Source organism: Carassius auratus, chromosome 11 (assembly GCF_003368295.1).
Source record: "Carassius auratus strain Wakin chromosome 11, ASM336829v1, whole genome shotgun sequence".
In the NCBI taxonomy this organism is placed as follows: domain Eukaryota; kingdom Metazoa; phylum Chordata; class Actinopteri; order Cypriniformes; family Cyprinidae; genus Carassius; species Carassius auratus.
The window spans coordinates 6,998,070-7,017,650 of record NC_039253.1 but is presented as its reverse complement, the minus strand read 5'-3'; the positions used below and the strand labels follow the sequence as shown (position 1 = coordinate 7,017,650).

The following is a 19,581-nucleotide window of genomic DNA, read 5'->3' as shown; positions in this document are numbered from 1 at the left end:
TTTAAAATGAGGTTTTTCTGAAAAATTGTACTTTCGCCCCTGCTCTCCCCTATCAATTTCAGGCAAAATCCTGTGAAACTTTTTTGATGTTAATAACAAGTTTTAATGTCGGAAATAATTTCACCACCAACGCATCTAATTATCTCTGAATTTCCAGGTTCCCTTACGAAAATTATATATATATATATATATATATATATATATATATATATATATATATATATATATATATATATATATATATATACTGTATAAATGAAGAGTTCACATGCAAAACTCTCTCTAAATTCCATTTCAAATTTTCTTCTAAAATTATAACTTTTCTATCAGGCTCCTAAGGTTATGTTCAGTTATTTTTATCATATGGCAACGAAAAGAACCTATTCATTGCCATAGTGAGATTAGTGAACCTCCACCTAGAAGCCTGATAAAAAATGCTCATTTTAGAAGAAAATCACAAACGGCACTTAGAGGGTTTTGCATATGAACTCTTCACACACACGCACACACACGCACACACACACACACACACACACACACACACACACACACACACACACACACACACACACACACACACACACACACACACACACATTTTAACATGTAGGCCTATGGTTGCAGAGAAATGAGCAAAAACGTAAAAATAGGTATTATAGCTCCATGAGGTCTGATCGCGGTGTGTGAACATCATGCCAAATTTAATGTTTACGGTTTTGGCTAGCACTTTTAGGTCAGAAAAAAAATTATAATAATAAAAGAAGGTGCTCGGACCTTTAATTAACGTCTTTTGAAAGCTTAACACAAACTAGTTTCGTGGAACAAAACCGCCACCTTGTGGCTGAATTGAATTAATAATTTTATACAAGTAGCAACATGAATATAAATAACGTTAATTAGCCAGAACGTACAGACGTAAAATACTTAATATTGACGAGTAAAGCTTTCACCACAGTAGGATCGATAAACACCTTCTTTTACTGTCTATGGTAAACACCTGTCTATGATGAACACCAAGTGAAGGAAACTGTTGTTGATCACGTGTTACTCTGTCCTAGACATGAACAGGAAAGGAATTAACTACAAAGAGAACTACAGAACATGGGATGCAATGAATTGTCAAAATGCAACATATTAAACACAAGACAATGATCTGATCAAATAAAAGGCAGTTTTAAAATGCATTAGAAATTTAATAGAATATAGATCACTTAAACTAAAATCACTTCACCCTCCAACACAGGAGATGGCGGTATGCACCTATAAAGGTGGGATGTGACCCGCCAATAAATCCCACAGAAGAAGAAGATAAACACGCATCCGGTGCGGCAAGGAGAGAAAAAAAGATGTCGGTGCCCTCACGAATGTCATGTTGTTGACTGTTTCCAGATAATTGTGTTTGTGTTTAAACGCTATTACATGCACGCTAAGCTTATATTGAGTTATATTACAGGCGTATCTACATGAAATTAGCTTATTTGTAAAGGTATGTGTTGTTGTTTTTACGTGAAATGTGGTATATAAATACTCATGCTTTCATAGAGACTGTCAGTTTGATGTTCCTTATTCGCTCGTGTGGTGTTTTATAAATATTTTCTATCGACTTAATCTCTTCTGTCTTCCACAGAGTACCTGTCCGTCATGGTCCATTTATGTAAGTAGGTTTAATGAATTTTATTCTAAATATTAGTCATTATTAACTACTCCCTAATTTAATACACGATTCCACTCAACATCTCGGGCCAGATGTTCAGAAGTAATCTGATCATACTTCAGCTATCGGACCAGGGTCAGGCTCAGTGCATCTTTTGGTCATTTGGTATTTATTTAATATTGAAAGTAGAATTAAATTAAATGTGAAAACGGATCCTTTATTCGTTTTTCATTCAGGGTTAGAAAAATGATTAAAAAGCTTGAGCATTTGATTTCTACAAGTGGGTGGGAATAAAAAGCCCCTTTCTGCTGATTGGTCAGGATTTTGAATATTTAAGTTGTTTTCTAATTATTCTACTTTCAGTATTAAATAATAGGTACACTGATCATTAGATTTACATAAACACAGACATTAGACAGCGCGAGACATTAAATTGAAGTAATGTTCTGAGGGCAATCATGTCCATGTCCTTTTAGAGGATCTATAGTAGAGCACAAATAATCCAGATTTAGTAATCTGAAAAAGTGTCTTTATGGATCATTGTGATCCAATCCAATTTTGCTTTGAAAAAAAAAAAAACAGTAGAAAAGTAAGATGGATCACCTGATCCTGGATAGAAAAACATGGGATTACAAATCTAGATCATTCTAGATTTAGCTTTTTGAACAACTGAACTCTCTCAAATTTAAATGTGCGTTTCAAATAAGAAAGACATCCAAAATGTAGCCTCCAGGGTCAGTCTTACTGCTTCTGAATTAAAGCCTCATGCTTGTGACATTGAACATTGCCATTGTGAAACTTACATTATGTTTATGCATTATGTATTTTTCTTAGCTTCTTTCCTGCTCAAAAAATATCATGGGGGACATGTGGTCATCAGGCTGGCACTAGGAGGTGCCACTAACAGACCCTTTTACCGCATTGTGGCTGCTTATAATAAACGGGCAAGAGACAGCAAATATATTGAGCAGCTGGGCTCATATGACCCTCTCCCAAACATACAAAATGAAAAACTTGTCGCCTTCAATTACGAAAGAATCAAGTACTGGATTGCATGTGGGGCTCATACCACAAAACCAGTGGCCAAACTTCTAGGTGAGCATCAACCTAAGGAATGAGATTTCTCACTCATTATTTCCTTTAATAACAATATTTAGTGATGATTACAGCAAGAGATCAGTCGCACATACCTCACATGTTTATCCTTTTTTCTCGGAGTAGGATTGGCTGGATTTTTCCCACTGCATCCAATGACGATAACAGAAGCGGAGCGGAGACAGAAAGCAGCTTCGACCGAAGAATTTAAAACAGACAGTCAAGAAAAAGTGGAGGAGGCAGCACTGTAAATCCAAAATAAAGTTCTACGCATCTCATTAGTGATAATGCGACATTGTACTTTTGTATTACACTGTGATATGTTTTTGGTTATATTATAAGCACTGTACTGATGTATCTTAACGCTACACACCAATGTGCTTGTATTAAATAATTCTAATATTTATCAGAGGGCTCAAACTCTTTCTGAGGTTAGCTGTGAAATATGCAGGTAATAAATATGAGCCATGCAAATGCTTTATAGATGTTCAGAAGTCATCTGAAGTAGTGTGCTCATTCTTTTGATCTTTTTTTTTTTTTTTTTTACAAATGTGATATTTTTAAATTACATAAGTGAATTAGAATTTCAATTCAGTACACTATTTATTTACACACTATTTTCCTATTTGTTACTGTAAAGCTGTTTTGACAGTCTGTTGAATGTTTTTTTTTTTATAATTTTAAAAATAAAACAAATCAAAGTTTTAAGTCATAGTTACTTTAGTCTTAGTAATTCTAAGACTAAAACTGAAAAATGAATATAAAAATTACAAACGCACATTAAAGTTTTGAAACCTAAACTAAAAATTTAATGAAAACTTTTTTTAAATATGTTAGCATCCTCTTTGACTATACTCTTTATTTGATTTTCAATAAAAAACACTTAACACAAAATGGGTCAGTCTACACCTTAAAAGACTGCATACATGTCAACGTGAAATGAGGAAACATGAATCTGGGGGCTGTACCATGATGGCAGCTGAACAAATTCAGAGTTACAGGATTAGTTTTGAGTTGACAAAACCAAACCTCTCCAATCCAGCTTTGTTGGTACCATGATGCTGTTCATCAACTTTCTTTGTCAACTCAGGCTTTGATCCTGAGTTGTGGAGCATGTGCACATGAATTTGTGACATCACTGGTGAACAGCCAATCATGGCCTTGCAATACAAAGCATGTTTGATTTACTTCTCACGAGAGACCCTTGAGATTCAAAACTAAAGGTTAAAAGTTTTGCTAATGGTTAAGAGATTGATGAATATGACAAATTTAAATGTCATATGAAATATGAAGGAGGACAAATAAAATTAATTATCTTGCTTTATCAGTGAAGTCACAAGTGAAACTCATTAACTTAGTTTACACATTTGAAAATATATAGTGATATAGACTCGAACATGTAAGGTCAGATTTTTTGTTTTTTAAATAGTGCAATCTTTTGATCTGTATCTTATCTGTATACATTACTATTTAAAATAAATGATTTATAATAACTGTTAAAATAAAATAGCTTGTGTGTAAAAGATAAATAATAATATGAATCACAATAATTATATAAATCATAAAAAGACTGAGTAATTATCTTTTTCTTTTTTTTTTTAGCATTAGTGACCTTTAATGTGGAGCAAGATAAACTGGAGTGACTGTGTCAGACATGTGTCACTTCTCTCACATCTGATTGGTCCAGCTTCAGTTTGAGATCTCTAACCCAGAACATAACCTGCCCCAGAGCAGGTTAGCTGTGGAGTGTAAGTTACTATGGCAATAAACTCAGCTAAAAGCCAAGCTACTTACATGATACCTAAAACCCAGGATTGGTGCAAACTAAACTGAAACTTACCTGGCTAGCCAAATAATCCGGCTTCAAGGTACAGGCCACAGATTTACCTACATAAAGTTTGGATTACTCAATATTTATACACAATTTAGTTTTTTTTCTTAAATATAAATATTTTGTAAATATGAATATGAGTCCATGATGAGTTGAGAACTGTTAAGACTTTAAAATTGTTTCACTTTGATGGCTATTAGGCTATAACAAAACATGAAAATAAGGCATCAACTCATAACAAAGATTATAAGAACACATATGAAGAGTATAAAGTTTCTTTTTTGTCTTGGATTTATTGGAAGATGTCATACTGAGAATTGCTGAAGGTCATATAACTGTTTGTGCATTTCAAAACCATATGCACTTCCAATCAGTGTGGTTTACTGAACTTAACCTTTTGTTGTTGTTGTTGTTGTTGTTGTTGTTTTTTTGTTTTGTTTTTTTGCAAAAGTGCCCATAACTAAAGATCCCACCTTCTTCATCAGGCTGATGCTGAAATTTATCAGAGGAGAAACACTGATAGCAGGTTCATTTGGCTGACAATTTTCATACAAATTGTCCTGGAGAGATCAAACATCAAAAGATATCTTTTATAAAAATGTAGTCGTTTTAAACAAACAACCAACTCACAAAAGTGATCTCAGTGGGTATTTCTAAAATAAATAAATAAAAACCCTTTGTTTTCGGAATCCTGCATGTATATTTCACAGTTATGAGACCTGGAGTAACATTTCGGAAGCCTTTAATTATTTAGTTATAAACTAAACTGATTAATTAAAACAAAAACAAAAAAATGCGTATGTTGCAATTTTGTTAAAAAGAAATATATTTGAATAGCTGGTGAAAAAGATAGAAAGACTGTTCAATAATTGCAGTATAAACAAATCTGTCTTCACATTCTGTAGTTGACCGAACAACAGAATGATATATAAAAGAACATAATTAATTACCTTGGCAGCCTGTATTATACTGTATAGCATATAGCATATGTGTAAAAATAATATTAATAATGACATATTCCGGCACTTCACAGTCTTTACCAATTCTACCATGTCCCTCTTACAAATTGTATTTTATCAAATTGCCACAACGCCTGCAATTGCTGCAAAAAAAAAAAAAAAAAAAAAAAATCTACTCGGTATAAGTCAATGGTCAAAGAGCCCAACTAAAGCAAATAATTATCTCCATGATGGTGATAAAAAAATAACAAGAGGTGAACATCTAAATCTCTGTTAATTCTCAATAAGAACTTATGTAAATGTCTAACAGAAATAAAGTCAATATGGGTAGTAATAACTGAAGCTGGTAATGCTGTTTGTGGAGCTGTTTAATCAGATCTTGAGAGATTTAATGTATTTTATCTTCAGTTCATCTAAGGCTATGGCTGAAGAAAGTTGTAGTTTGTGTTCTTATTTCTCTTCCTTTTTACTGTTTGTTCACAGCAGGTGTTTGAATGATGGAAAGAATGTTTCAGGAAAATCATACTAACCTTTAAAAAAATTTCTACTAACATTAAGGAAACAGGATATTTTTATGCTTTTGGAATGTTACAAATCAACGTTCATAGAATGTTGAATTTTAAATCAAAATTAAGTTGACAGAATGTTTGAGGAACATCATACCTTTTAAAAAAAAAAAAATTATGTTCATAGAACCAACACTGGGTAGCATGACCTTATTCCAATCATCTACAAGTGAAAGCTGTGCAGCACTGGAACCTACATCATCCACAACAGGTACAACTCCATCTTCTCTATCTACTATAACTGTAGGACAAATAACATCAGAATTAAAGCTACAACAGAAATTTCATCATCTAGTGAAAAACAAACAAGCCCGCAGACACAAACCACTCAGTTCTTCTCTACCACAGAATCAGAATCTAAAACGACAGCACAATCAACATTTTCAACAGCTGTGACACCTATGAGCACAATCTCCTCACAATAATCTACAAGGGTAAGTGTTTTAACACTGGAAACCAATGACTCTTCCACAGTTACTTGGTGTGAGTATCATACTATTTTTAAATGATCATTATTACGTTTTCTTTAAATTTTTCACTTTGCTGTGGATATTGAATCAATATCTTACCCAAGATACTTGTGAATAAGTTGTGAAATGTGACTTAGGAGACGTAAATGAAAAGCTTTTACGGCATAGTGAAGTGATTTAGCACACATATATTTTCACTTGCAGAAAACTCTCTGATTGAGCACTATAGTTTCACTCTCCGTCAAGCGATCTGTGATATTTTTCAGTTCATCTGAATGGATGCAATAGCACACCTATTTGACTTACCATGAACTCTGATGTGGAGGCGCACACCCTGCCGTCACTTTCTCTCAGAAGAGAGAGAGAGAGAGAGAGAGAGAGAAGTGACACGCTACATGTAAGCAATATTCTTTGTTGTATTTTCTTGTCAAAAAACAGCGTTCCTTTGGAATCCCTTGGTTCCCTTCTCAAGGTGGTAGCTCAACACTACATCAGCTAAGATGTATATAGGAACTCCTCCCTTCTCCACTTTCGCTGAAATCTTATTGGCTAACGCCAGCTGGGGGCAGCTGGCCAATTGACACGATGCATGCAAATACTGACAGGTTCGCGGGCAGTATAAATTGCACGGGCACAAAAATTATGCCAGAATCTCTTTCTTCATGCTAGAAGTTTTGTCTTCACACTTAGAAGTCTTGTTTAGCTATCGTGAAAGTTGCATTAGAGGATTACTCAGCCGTTTCCTCTCCGCTTTCGATGGCTGCTACTTGTCAGATTTATGCGGGTCCCCGTGACCTACAGGACCTTCACCAGTTCTTTGTTACCTGCCTGAGCCTCGTCCACGCCGTGGTGGCTTTCATGGATGACATTTGCACCCACTGCGCCGAGCTGTCAGTGCGCAGCCTCAGAGCCAGAAGGGAAGTGGCTCAGGCAACAGTGGGGATGAGGCCGAGTTCGATGCTGTCAGCTTCGCGGACGATAGCTTTGGCCCCCCAAGCCGTCGAGAACTTTGTCGCCTTCGGAGCTGGCGAGGAAGATAACTCCATGTCGCTCTCTGCGTCAGAGAAGGATTGGGCGCCTCAGTCGGACCGCCCCAACCACGAGGGCCCTGCAGACCTCCAGGAGGAGCTCACTGGGATCCTTGGCAAGGCCGTCACAGAGCTGGACCTCACCTGGAACACACCTGACGAGCCTGTGTAAAGTAAGCTGGACTCGTGGTTTCTCTCGTGGTTCGCCTCAGTGGATCTAAAAGACGTGTACTTTCATTTTCAAATAGCGATACACCACAGGCACTTCCTCAGGTTTGCTTTTGAAGGCACAGCCTATCAGTATTCAGTGCTTTCATTTGGCCTGGCCCTGGCCCCCCACAAATTTTCAAAGTGTGTGGATGCAGCGCTTTCTCCGCTCAGATCGAGCGGAATGCGCATCTTGAATTATCTGGACGATTGGCTGATTTTAGCCCACTCAAGAGATGTGCAAATCAGTCACGTGGAAATGCTGCTCCGCCATCTGGATACGCTGGGACTGCGTGTGAATATAAAGAAGAGCGTGTTTTTACAGAGTCAGACTATAACATATCTGGGAGTATGTTTGGACTCGATAGCGATGCGAGCCCATCTTTCTCAGGAGCGCATGGAGGCAATCTCATCGACTCAGACTGGTGCGGTTGCCTTGAGTTTTGGTTAAAAGCTTGAGTTCCACCCAGGGCGTGGTCGTCGGGCCATAAGTGAATTACGGTCACTCACAGTTGCGTCAGCACTCTGAGACCCTGGAACAGCATGGATATGTTCAGCCCAGGAGTTCCTTTGGGTTTAGTGACGTAGCGCACCGTGGTCTCGACGTACGCGTCAACTTCAGGCTGGGGAGCAGTGTGTCTGGCCATACCTGCCTCAGGCCTGTAGTCGGAGTCACTGGCCAAATAAGCCTTGGTTCACGGACTTGAGAGAGTTAGTGATGGCTCCCCCATGGGCAAATCCCCCTCAGGAAGGACCTGCTGTCTCAGATGAATGCCACGATATGGCACCCCAGCCCCAAGCTGTGGAACGTTCGCATATGTCCGCTGCGGGGACCCTAAACAAGCAGGACGCTCTGCACTCACGAGTGCTGAGCAAGCTTATGGAGCCGCATGCACCTTCTACAAGATCCCTTTATGCTCTGAAGTGGGGAGTTTTCACAAAATAGTGTGAGGACATTCATATTGACCCAGGGACCTGTTCTGTGTCGAATGTTTTGTGCTTTCTACAGCACAGAATGGACTGCAGGAGTTTGCCGTCCACGCTGAAGATATATGTGGCCGCTATTGCCACTTTTTTTCTTCCCTGGTTGACGGGCAATCGATCAGTATGCTCTGATAATCAGTTTTCTCAGTGGAGCGAGGAGATTGTGTCCTTCACGGCCGCCCTCCGTGTAGCCGTCGGATCTAGCTCTAGTTTTGAGGGCTCTATCTCTACCGCCGTTCGAGCTCTTCGATTGGGGTTAAGGAGTTTTTAAAAGCCTCAGGAATCTTTTGCAGGCGTTTAGAGTTAATTAGTTGATTCAGATGATTAGGTTAATAGCTCGTTTAGAGAACCTTTTCATAATATGCTAATTTTTTGAGATAGGAATTTTCACAACCTGATTAATATTCATGAATCCAGCAGTTCATTAATCCTTAGTGCTTATTATATTGTTCTTATTTGTATAATTTATGTCATTATTATCTTATCAATATTTTTGTCAGTTTTTTCCAAATTTCCCCCCAATAACACTATCTATCTATCTATCCATCTATCTATCTATCTATCTATGGCGAGTAAACTAAAAAACAAAAAAATTTACTAGCCACAATTCAATTGCCAAGGTGTCCGTAGAGGGTTGATTATATATATATATATATATATATATATATATATATATATATATATATATATATATATATATAATTATTTATTTTTTTATAAAGCATATGTGCATTAGCCTATAAGTTGTTGGCTTCACTGAACACCATGTTCATCTAATAAAAAATGCAATGTCGGCTTAAGGTCACTAGAAGGCGCTACAGACTTATTTCTACGTCATGCTATCTTCCCTTGTTTGCAAAGGTACTGCTTGACCACTTTCATAATGCAAATAAAGTATAAAATATTTTTAAGCGCTGACAAACTGCATTGCACAGACTGATTAATCGGTTCTAATAAACCTCACTAAATGATCTAAATAAACATAGTTTGTTATGATAACAATCCCTAGTTTATTTATCTGTCATTTAATTGAAGCTGTATGCAGATATACCGCCACTGTATGATCACATAAGATGCTTGTCTGCTCTGGACATATAAAATAATATTCTAATCATCGTGCATTATTTTCTGAGAATACAAACATTTAAAATAAATCAACTAACATCGGTCCATTTTTCTTAGCACTGACTATGAAGTTTAAATTAAAATAAATGAGTAAATTTATGTGTGTCTGTGTGTGTGTGTGTGTGTGTGTGTGTGTGATTATTACCGAAAACAGTCATAAACTTACTCTTTCAGATTTAGTTTTCCAGTATTAAAATGTTATAAATATGGTAAAGAATAAAAAGTCTTTGAGGTCCAGGATAGGGTGTGAGTTTAGGTTAGTCTGCAGTAATTATAATTAGCTTTATATAAAACAATAGAAGTATGTCTTCATTTATCCAAGTAGCTATGCGTGTGTGTGTGTGTGTGTGTGTGTGTGTGTGTGTGTGTGTGTGTGTGTGAGTAAGTGAATGTTTTCATTGGGTTGACAGATAATAGATCACTAGGAATGTTTTTTTTTTTTTTTTGGACCTTAATGTCTGTGGTTCAACCATAGTTCCTCCCATTGTCTGCTTTTGATCGGGTTGTGATTAATCAGGAAGTTTATCTTTTTTTAAAGAGCTGAATTACTGGTTTGCAAAGAGTCCATTTCACAAGTGAGGTGAATCAACTTGAAATATCTTTAAAATTATTTTCTGTCATTACTATTATTTTATATATGTTCAACAAATATCTACAGATAAAGTTATACAAAAATAAATAGTTATTTTAATTTGATATTAATTTAATATATCATTTTAAAAAGCTTGGATATCATCTCTTGACTTTTGACTTAAAATAACATCAAATAAAATATCAATATTAGATGGGGATTAAAAATTATGGATATTGACTTGGCAACTAACTGAATCAAAATTGTAGTATCAAACTTTAGTAAAACTAAAAAATTAAATAGAGCTATATATTAAATATGATATTAATGAAAAAAACTAATAAAAATAAAATAACTGAAAAATAAAACTGAAACAGTAAATGCAACTAAAGGTGAACAGGATGACTTCATTTCCTGCAATCTGATCCAAATTTGTCGGGTACAAATGTTAACCGGTTCATCACATTAACTTGAAAAAGTAAAATTCAGAAGTAATTCAAATGCATGGTTAATTTTAGGTTTTAAAAGTCATTTAGTATATTAAATTGAATGGTTTGGGAAATACAGGGAACTTCACTCCTTCCAGCTACTTATCATTTCATGGCTTTTGGGCACGGACTGAGATTCATTTCAGATTCTATACATTACTTAGTGTTAAAACGATTTGCTTTGGACATATTGTTGTTCATTTCAGCTGCTTATCGTTTCATCCAAGGCTTTTATGTGCAAAAAAAATAAAAAAATAAAAAAAAGAATAGAGTAGAAAAAAAAAGACCAGAGAAACAGCATTTTCACTGATCAGCAAGGCAGAAAATACCGGTCTATGTGAGTAATTCCCAGGTTTGTTAGATGGTGCCCTGTAAAATCGCTTCGAGACACGCATCCCTTCAAACCAACCCATCATCTCCATAAAGTCAACCACAGAACTGATCTAAGATCTGCTTCTAAGTGCAAAAGTACAGTTCACCTTCCTCCCGTCTGGAGCCAGGCCAATAGTAATGAGGCAGAGCACAGGGGTGTGGATGTGATAAAACAGGCAAAACAGCTATATCTCTGCGTTTCTCAGAGATACAACATACTTAAGAGAATGAAATTCAATTAAATGAAAACAGACTATCAGATAAAGACAAACTTGATTCATAAATAAGTATTTATTTTTATTTCTTTACAGGATACAATATACTAAAAACTTTTCAATTTAGGTGAGAGAACGATGTTAAATACTTTTACACATCACAACATACTGTTTTCTCAGTGCACTTTGCTTTATATATATATATATATATATATATATATATATATATATATATATATATATATACACACACACACACACACACACACACACACACACACACACACATACATACACAACACAACAGAGATGTCCATTTCTTCTTGAACTTGCCTTCATTTCAGTTTTTTTCCTTCATTTTTTTTAGGTAAGACTGCTAAAGGAAAATAAGGTATAAATGTAAACATTTCCTGATACACAAACTGGTAAAATAAGGGGTTAAAACTATGGCATCAAACCATGGAGTTCAAAATCAAACCGAGGTGGAAAGCTGTACTTGACCTTAGAGCTTCCAAACAGCATTTTTAATAGTCTTACTTTCCCCCTTTTTAAATTGCATGGCACTTGCTACATTTAGTGAGTTATCACGATGGTTCTGGAAATAATATAGAATAATAAAACATCTCATTCACCAGCTGCCAGCAGCCAAAGTCTCTTGTGCCCACACCCACTGTAATCACGTCTAACAGGAATGCAAGTACAGTAACAGGAAGATCAGTATGTGGGAGCTCAGCCAAATGCACCACACATGGACTTTAACTCCACGTAGCTCTTAAAAATCGGTCCAAGATGCGTTTTCATTGAGGAAGTGTTAATGACTGACTTTCGAATTGGCAGAACTTGAAGAAATATAGATCAGGGGCAACCGGTTCCTCGTACGGACCTGTGTATGTCAAAGAGATTGTATTTGTTGAGTCTTTGTAATCCGTAGTTGGGTATTTAAGAAGAAGTAGAATTATAATGGGAGGTAGTACTTGAGAAAATCCTATCGCAGACAATGGCTCACAGCTTCACGTGGAGACAGCAATTTAAAAGAGGAGAGAAACTCTTTCACAGGTTTTACAAGTATTGCTTTTTGTGCAACAAAAGAACACACTAGACCTCAGCTAGAAGCCAGGGATTGGAAATACTCTGTTCATTCAGAGGGCAACATTTCAGCTGCCGTTTTAAGCAGCTTATGAAAGCATTAAAGCAGTGCCATAACTGGGCAAATGTAACACATTCAGCTCTCGAATCACTCATACACACACACAACTTACAACAGAAAAGCAATACTTAGCCTGTTCCTATGTAACACACAATCGAGACTACAAATTGTACAGGCAGGCCACATGAGCAAAAGCACAGAAAAGAGTGTCCTGACAAAAGCTGAGAGCATTAGTCCAACAGAAGAACCGCAAAATAGTGTGCATGAGTCAGACTGTGTGCTTGCAAGCCGTATGCAATGCAATAAGATGGAATATTCTTCACTTAATATGCTGGCCGCGAAAAAGTCAGGCCGATTTTATACTTCATATATGGTAGACGAAAGACACAAACGTAAAGAAGCATTTACTGACCCTATGTCCCTTTGATCAGATGAACATGCTCAACCACATGTTCCGAGACATAAAAATAATCTTCATTGCGATATAAAATGAGACTACGAAAATTTACAACACTGAAGTAGGGAGGTACCAGACCAGCTAATACCAAACAACTGCACCATCATTTCAACACTTACATGTCACATAGCAATAAAATAAAAAAAACATAGGTTTCCGAGCTCGCTCTTAGAGGACTGTTAGAACGGTTTCCAAAACAAGAGAAATCCCAGTAACAATTCATACATAACTCACTCTGAGCGCTAGAGCAAAGTTTCGACAAAGCAGCGGAAAAAGTCTCAGGGGTCGAACATGCCCCTTTTTTTCATACAAAGTCGATTTGGTGCATTGTTTTCCTGTTGCTTTGACAGTCCCAGTCTGAACTCAAATCCGAGGCATCCGTGCCTCGACTCGCTGTGCTGTCCGTTAAATACTTCTCATGTTTGTCCAGGTACGACGGACGCTGCGGCAAAAGGAAATAGTGTGTCGTGCTTGCTTTCCTGCCGTTCTCCATAATGGGCAGAATGCAGGGGGAACCTTCACTATTCTGTCGTTGCAGGCCACGACTGACATATTTGGGGTCCGGGGCAAAGCTCTGTGTTGGGGGCATGATCCCGTTGAGGTACACTGGAAGGCTCTTTGGGCTCGGGGTGCGGGAACTACTGCCGGATACAGGTTCTCTAGGAGGTACTTTTGGAGGTCGGTCGTCATCGCTGTTGGCTCCCGATGAGACTTCGGCTGACCAGCGGCGGTAGTCTCCAGTCTTGACTGGTCGTGGGGGAATAGGAACTCTGGGAGGAACTTCCGGTTTATCCAGGCCTTGCATGTTTTGGTGGTGACTGGACAGCCGGAAGGAGGTGGGTTTGTTGAAGCAGCCGGCTGGGCCAGAATGGGAACGCCGCAGCTTCCTTTGTGTACGTTCCTGTTGTTGGAGACAGTTTTGCTGCTGCTGATGTTGCTGCTGCAGTTGGTGGTGGTGGTCGCGGAGCTCCTGTTCCCTCTGCTGGGTTTCCCGCTCCTGTCTCAGCTTTTGCGACTGCGACTGCGGCTGCGGCTGTGGCTGTGTCTTCTGCAGGGATGTTGTACTTTCAAAGTATGCATAGTTAATCTGTCCACAGCCCCTGAAACTCCTTCGACTGGGCATTCCATAGCGGAACGAAGAGTGTTTTGAGCAAGATTCAGAAACTAGGCGCCGATTGTCATCTCCATTAAAGAACTCTACCTCACTGTCCATAGCCTGATCTGGGGAAAGCTCTGCTGAACCGGGAATTGGGGGAAGTGGTTTGTCGACTCGGCTTGGCGTCTGGGGAGGACTGATGTAGTCAGATACCGTTAGACGTTTAAAGCAGGGAACCACTTGGTCATCTTCAGCAGGGCTGGATGTGAAAGGGTCTGTGTGCAAGGTGAGTTGGGAAGGTCTGGGCTTTTTTGTTGGCAAGGGCTGGCCTCCTGGGCTGTTTTGTGACTGAAGATCAGTCCGCTGTTCTGTTTGAACAGGAAGGTAGCAGAGAATGAGTTTTTAGCACTTTATAAGATCTAAATAAATAGTTCTTTTATGCAAAATATGAAACCTAAAAACCTAATTACCATCAATTTAAAAGTTTATTTTTTAATCGTTGCAAGTGGCAAAAGTGTAAATTGCACTTCACCTTAAAGCTTATGACTTTCTCCAACAGTATTAAACACTTTTTACATTACATTTGCCAAATGCTTTTATCCAAAGCATCAGATTTTATTAGTTTGAGCATTCCATGGAAATCGAACCCACCATGTTCTACTGTTTGAGTCACGTACACTTTAATGTATTATTACAGCTTTGATTCATCTAATGACAACATTGCTTTCTTATCTTAGCTTATCTTTCTTTTATCTTTTCTTTTTTTTCAGATAATTCTGCAGTTCTTTCCATAAACAGACTTGCTCATAAATGACCATTTTTTTCAGTCTCCCAAAAAGAATGGTAAAATGCAATATAAAAGTAATAAAATATACTATATTTCACAAAATTAGCCTTCTGAAGACATACAACAAATTTATGTGCTGTTTGGTACTTTTGTCCATGTCCACACTGAATTGTCACGTAATGTAAAGAAAGATGCTTTAAATCACACCATACAGGTTTGGAATGAAATGGGGGTGGGTAAATTTGAGTGAACTTGACATAATTATGAAATGTATGGTGTAATGCTACTTACTTTCTGCTCCTGAGAATGATGGCAGCACCTGTTGCTTGGACTGAATGTTATAATCCGTGGAGGAATCAATGAAGTATAAGCTGTAGATTAAGAACAGAAGAGCTAATCAGACAAAATCCAAGGTTCATTAACATTACATGAACCATGTTAACATCACAGACCATTTCCTGTTTTTCTGCTCAGTCATGCAGAGTATGTCCAGGGAATTGTGAAACTAATCCATGTTCAATATGAGAAAAACAGTGCTTTTAGTGTTGCACTCACTTGTGTAGATCATGGTATTTCCAAGAGGGCTTAGCTCCGGCCATGCTATACCAATGGCTGTCCCGCAGGAGTAGGCTTTGTGCGGGTAAACAGATCTCCTGGGCAGTCAAGCCTGCAGTGGACATGCTCCAGCTGCAGTCGGTTCGCATTCAGGCCAGGAAATGCTCCTCCCGCCAAGCTGGCAGCTGCTGGGCTGTACCTGAAACACAGCCATGAGAAGACAAGAGCATAAATCTCAGCAATATTGCAAAGGGTTTTCAAAAGCAGCAAAAAGATAAAATAAAAGAACAAATACTGAAGCCTCCTGATCCTTAAATTCTCGTTCTTACTGAGAAAAGGACTTCAATATTTTCACACGTCTTATCTGGAATTCCAGAACAGATCTTACACTGAGCTCATGATACAAACCCCCCCCCCCCCCCCCCAAAAAAAAATCCTGCAATCAAAACTGAATCACATTTAATATATAACTCTTTACTGTACATCAACTACACTTAAAAAAAATAAAGTTATAGAAACTGCTAATAAATTTCACAATTACAAAGAAATGTCAATGTGAAATTTTGAAGTATTTATTTACAAGTTATTTTGTATTTGGTCCTATTTGTGTCTATTTTCATTTCTTCACGGAATTTTAAGAGAAACGCCCAAGATAAAGTCAATACTTGACAGAAATACAACCGAGAGCTCCATTAAGCTATGAAAGAGCAACGTTTGGACAGTGAAATATCATTATTACCTCTATTATGACCATATGAACATGCAAACATAACTGAGATCATTGCAATGGTTTTGGGGTTGTTGTGGAAGAACTGAGACATTGTCAAGTTGTTTATGGAGCAGTGAGCCCTGGGCTATCAGCACACCATCCAATGCACCTCCTCCTCGTGTCCCCTCGCTTTGCAGTGCAGTCAGCCATGTGCACGGGACTCCAGTCGTGCTCTTTCAGAAAAGAACATTGAGCAACATTCTGCTGAGCTTCACAGCCTGTGGTATGACAAGCGCTCAGTTTGACAGCACTGAACGACACTTATGCCCCCAAAGCCCTGAGGATAGAGCCAAATTGAATGCTCTCTTAGATGTCACACACACAAAACAGTACAAACCGCAAAAGACTCAATCCAGTCTTGTAGGATGCATTGACAGCATACAATTTATCACTTTGCTGCATTCGACGAAATACTGTGTAATTTTTGTCTGCAAGCAAGACTTTCTGAGAGTCTCGTGCAAATGCTTTCCTCACAGAGGAAACCGCGTAATATCAAACAATGCATGCAAATGAGACTCAAATTTCATGCCTTGGGTACACAACTTATGTTTGAAGGAACTTGTATCTAGTGTTACTTTTTGGTGTAACACTAGAGATGGCCTAAAGCAGTTGCTTCTAGAGTAGAATCCAGTCAAATGTTTTTCGCTCTTTGAGAAACCAGCTTTACACCCCTGAGAGAGTAAAGAGTGATGGACCTGGAGGCAAGGTTCATCCAGGTTTTAGCTTACAAACACATATCACGCTCACAAGCTATCAAATCACCAACATTACGACAGTCTTCCAGAGATACAAACAACTCATGTACCCTATTAAACAGCAATTAGCATTTTATAGAACATTTTATTGCAGGGCTGTTTTGCAAGCAACAGACACAATGCATAAGCATGGTTCAATGCATTTCTGCAGAACTCAGTGTGAAATGCAAACAGGTGCATTCATAGGATTTTGCAATTTAATCAATATCACACATTTTGCAGATTGTTTGTGAAGCACAGAGTAAAATCTAGTCAAAGAAAGCAATGCAATGCCATTTCATAAAAGGTTATGTGATCAAACTGGGTCAATTGGTTCAACAGGGACGTTCATTTCTGTCTACCATCCCTGATCCGGTTCACAATAACAAGCAGTCATGCATCCTGAAAGCTTTGGACCTTGGATACGGTCACTATGAGCACACATTGCAACCTGATCTGTGATAAAGAACCCCACGGGACAAGCGCTTCCTCTCACAACAGGTGCAAGACTTCCTAGTGTCCAGCACACACATTTCTCAATGCCTTCGGGAAGACGATGCCAATGTGTTGCAAAGACGTTAAGTAAACAAAGCATGGCAAATGTGCTCGTTGTGGCGTAAACCCCATGAAACACTCTGTTAAAAACTGTCAGATGAACATTTATTAATTCTTACCTTTTTTACATTTAAATCTGAGATCTCAGAACCAAAGGCGTACATTTGGCTACATTGTGCAAGAAAGAATCAGTGAATCTTGCAAAACCTGCCAGGAACCTGTCACTAAAATCACAAGGCTTATTTCAGCAATATTAAAACTGAGATTTTGTTTATGTTTATGAATAACCACATTACCTATTCATTAATTAATTCAGCATAAGAACCACATAGAAGAACTGCAGGGATACAACATTACGATAAATATATACTGTAAAAAAAAAATGCTTTTCATTATTTTGTCACTTTTTTATAGCGCTTTATACAATAAAGACTGATTTAAAGCAGCTTCACAGTATTAGAATTAATGATGCAAACTTCATTAAATACGAGACCAATCCAGGTTCTCAATAAGCTCTATTAAGGCATTAGTGTCGTTATTTCATGTAGAATTGGATTATACATGTGTTAATTTTTCAATGTTGTGTAGATAATGGCAATAGTTCTAAAAATAGGCTTTGTTTTCTTCATGCAAACTATAATTTCTTAACATTGCAATTAAATTTTCTTGACAGACAAACCCCAAAACACAGCAGGGCACTTCAAAAGTGCTTCTAGTGCTCATCTTATGTGTGCATATTCACAATACAAACACAAGTGTAGCCATACAACCATTTTAATCCAATCATCCTGACATTTCGAGAAGGGGTCCAGCAGTAAAGTGTAGAGTCACTGTACATTGCCTCAAATATCTGCGTCCTGACAAACCAATGATAGGACATTGTGAGAAGGTGAGAAGGTATGACGAAGAGACAGTCGCGCGCGTTCACACCCCGCTCGTGTCACCTCCGCCGCGGTTTCCTAGCAACCATACCCGATCTACCTGTCCGCTTCCGCAAACTGGCGGGATGAGTCACTAACCCTCTATCACACCTGACGAAACACACCTTATACATTTCTTGAAGTAAAAAAAAAAAAAAGAAAAAGAAAAAAAAAGACATGTTCCACGAAATGAAGCAGCATGTGTTAACGTCACATATTGTGACACACTATCATGCGTTTACTGTCAGCTGATCATCATCATCATTATTATCATTCTTATTATTATTATCATTGTAACAGAAATCTAAAATAAATAAATATTCAATAAAAAATAAACTTAATTACGTTTTAGACCTAGTCTTGCACTTCCCTCCTAATTGAACACACACACACACACACACCTTATCAGATGTCCTGTCACAGAAACAGATAATATCTTTACACACGTCACTGTCTTCATCAGCACACACACACACACACACACACACACATTGAGAGAGACACAGAAAGACCACAAACACAGATAATGCAATAAAATTCACCTTAATCTCCTGACAGATTGTAGGTGTCTGGTGTTAAAAGTTCATAGTGCCGTAATGATCCCGTTCGGCCCGTTGGAAAGCTTTAGTTTGGCGCTATAGATGCAAGAGGACGTTCATTACAGCACTCGAGAGGTTCGTTCATAAACGGGTCTTCTGTGTGCGAGGTGCTTTAAATGCTCACTGTAGTCAGAGGACGCACAAGCCCCGCCCCTTTTCAGACGGGATTTAAAGACACAGAGCGCACGCTGCTGCTGTCTGTGAGCGTCTCAGCATTATTGTTACCCTCCATGTGTTGTCCGTTTGCTTACACTACATGTTTTATATGGAAATACATATGCAGTTTGATTAATATATATATATATATATATATATATATATATATATATATATATATATATATATATATATATATATATATATATATATATATATATATATATATATATATATATAT

The 19,581-nt window shown here is 37.7% G+C and overlaps 1 protein-coding gene and 1 long non-coding RNA gene across 2 annotated transcripts; one reads left to right on the top strand and one right to left on the bottom strand.

Moving 5' to 3' along the window:
* Positions 1-1,307: 1,307 nt before the first annotated feature.
* LOC113110889 (uncharacterized) lies at positions 1,308-3,245 on the top strand. Its single transcript, XR_003293217.1, has 4 exons — positions 1,308-1,486; positions 1,628-1,654; positions 2,489-2,749; positions 2,876-3,245. It is a non-coding gene; the product is annotated as an uncharacterized LOC113110889 (long non-coding RNA).
* Positions 3,246-11,757: 8,512 nt separating this feature from the next.
* LOC113110888 (ERBB receptor feedback inhibitor 1-like) lies at positions 11,758-19,283 on the bottom strand. The gene is made up of 4 exons (XM_026275158.1): positions 19,128-19,283; positions 15,608-15,806; positions 15,344-15,423; positions 11,758-14,633 (listed from the first exon to the last, which is right to left on the bottom strand). The coding sequence occupies exons 2-4, from the start codon at positions 15,754-15,756 to the stop codon at positions 13,474-13,476; spliced, it is 1,389 nt and encodes a 462-aa protein (XP_026130943.1). The 5' UTR covers positions 15,757-15,806; positions 19,128-19,283; the 3' UTR covers positions 11,758-13,473.
* Between the last annotated feature and the right edge of the window lie 298 nt (positions 19,284-19,581).

What these genes read in the sequence shown, in the direction of transcription:
- LOC113110888 (XM_026275158.1), bottom strand. Translation starts at nt 15,756, where the DNA reads ATGCGAACCGACTGCAGCTGGAGCATGTCCACTGCAGGCTTGACTGCC. An exon ending in AAATACCATGATCTACACAA is followed by an intron (nt 15,424 to 15,607) that starts GTGAGTGCAACA and finishes CTTAATCTACAG; the next exon opens with CTTATACTTCATTGATTCCT. An exon ending in ATCATTCTCAGGAGCAGAAA is followed by an intron (nt 14,634 to 15,343) that starts GTAAGTAGCATT and finishes CTGTTCAAACAG; the next exon opens with AACAGCGGACTGATCTTCAG.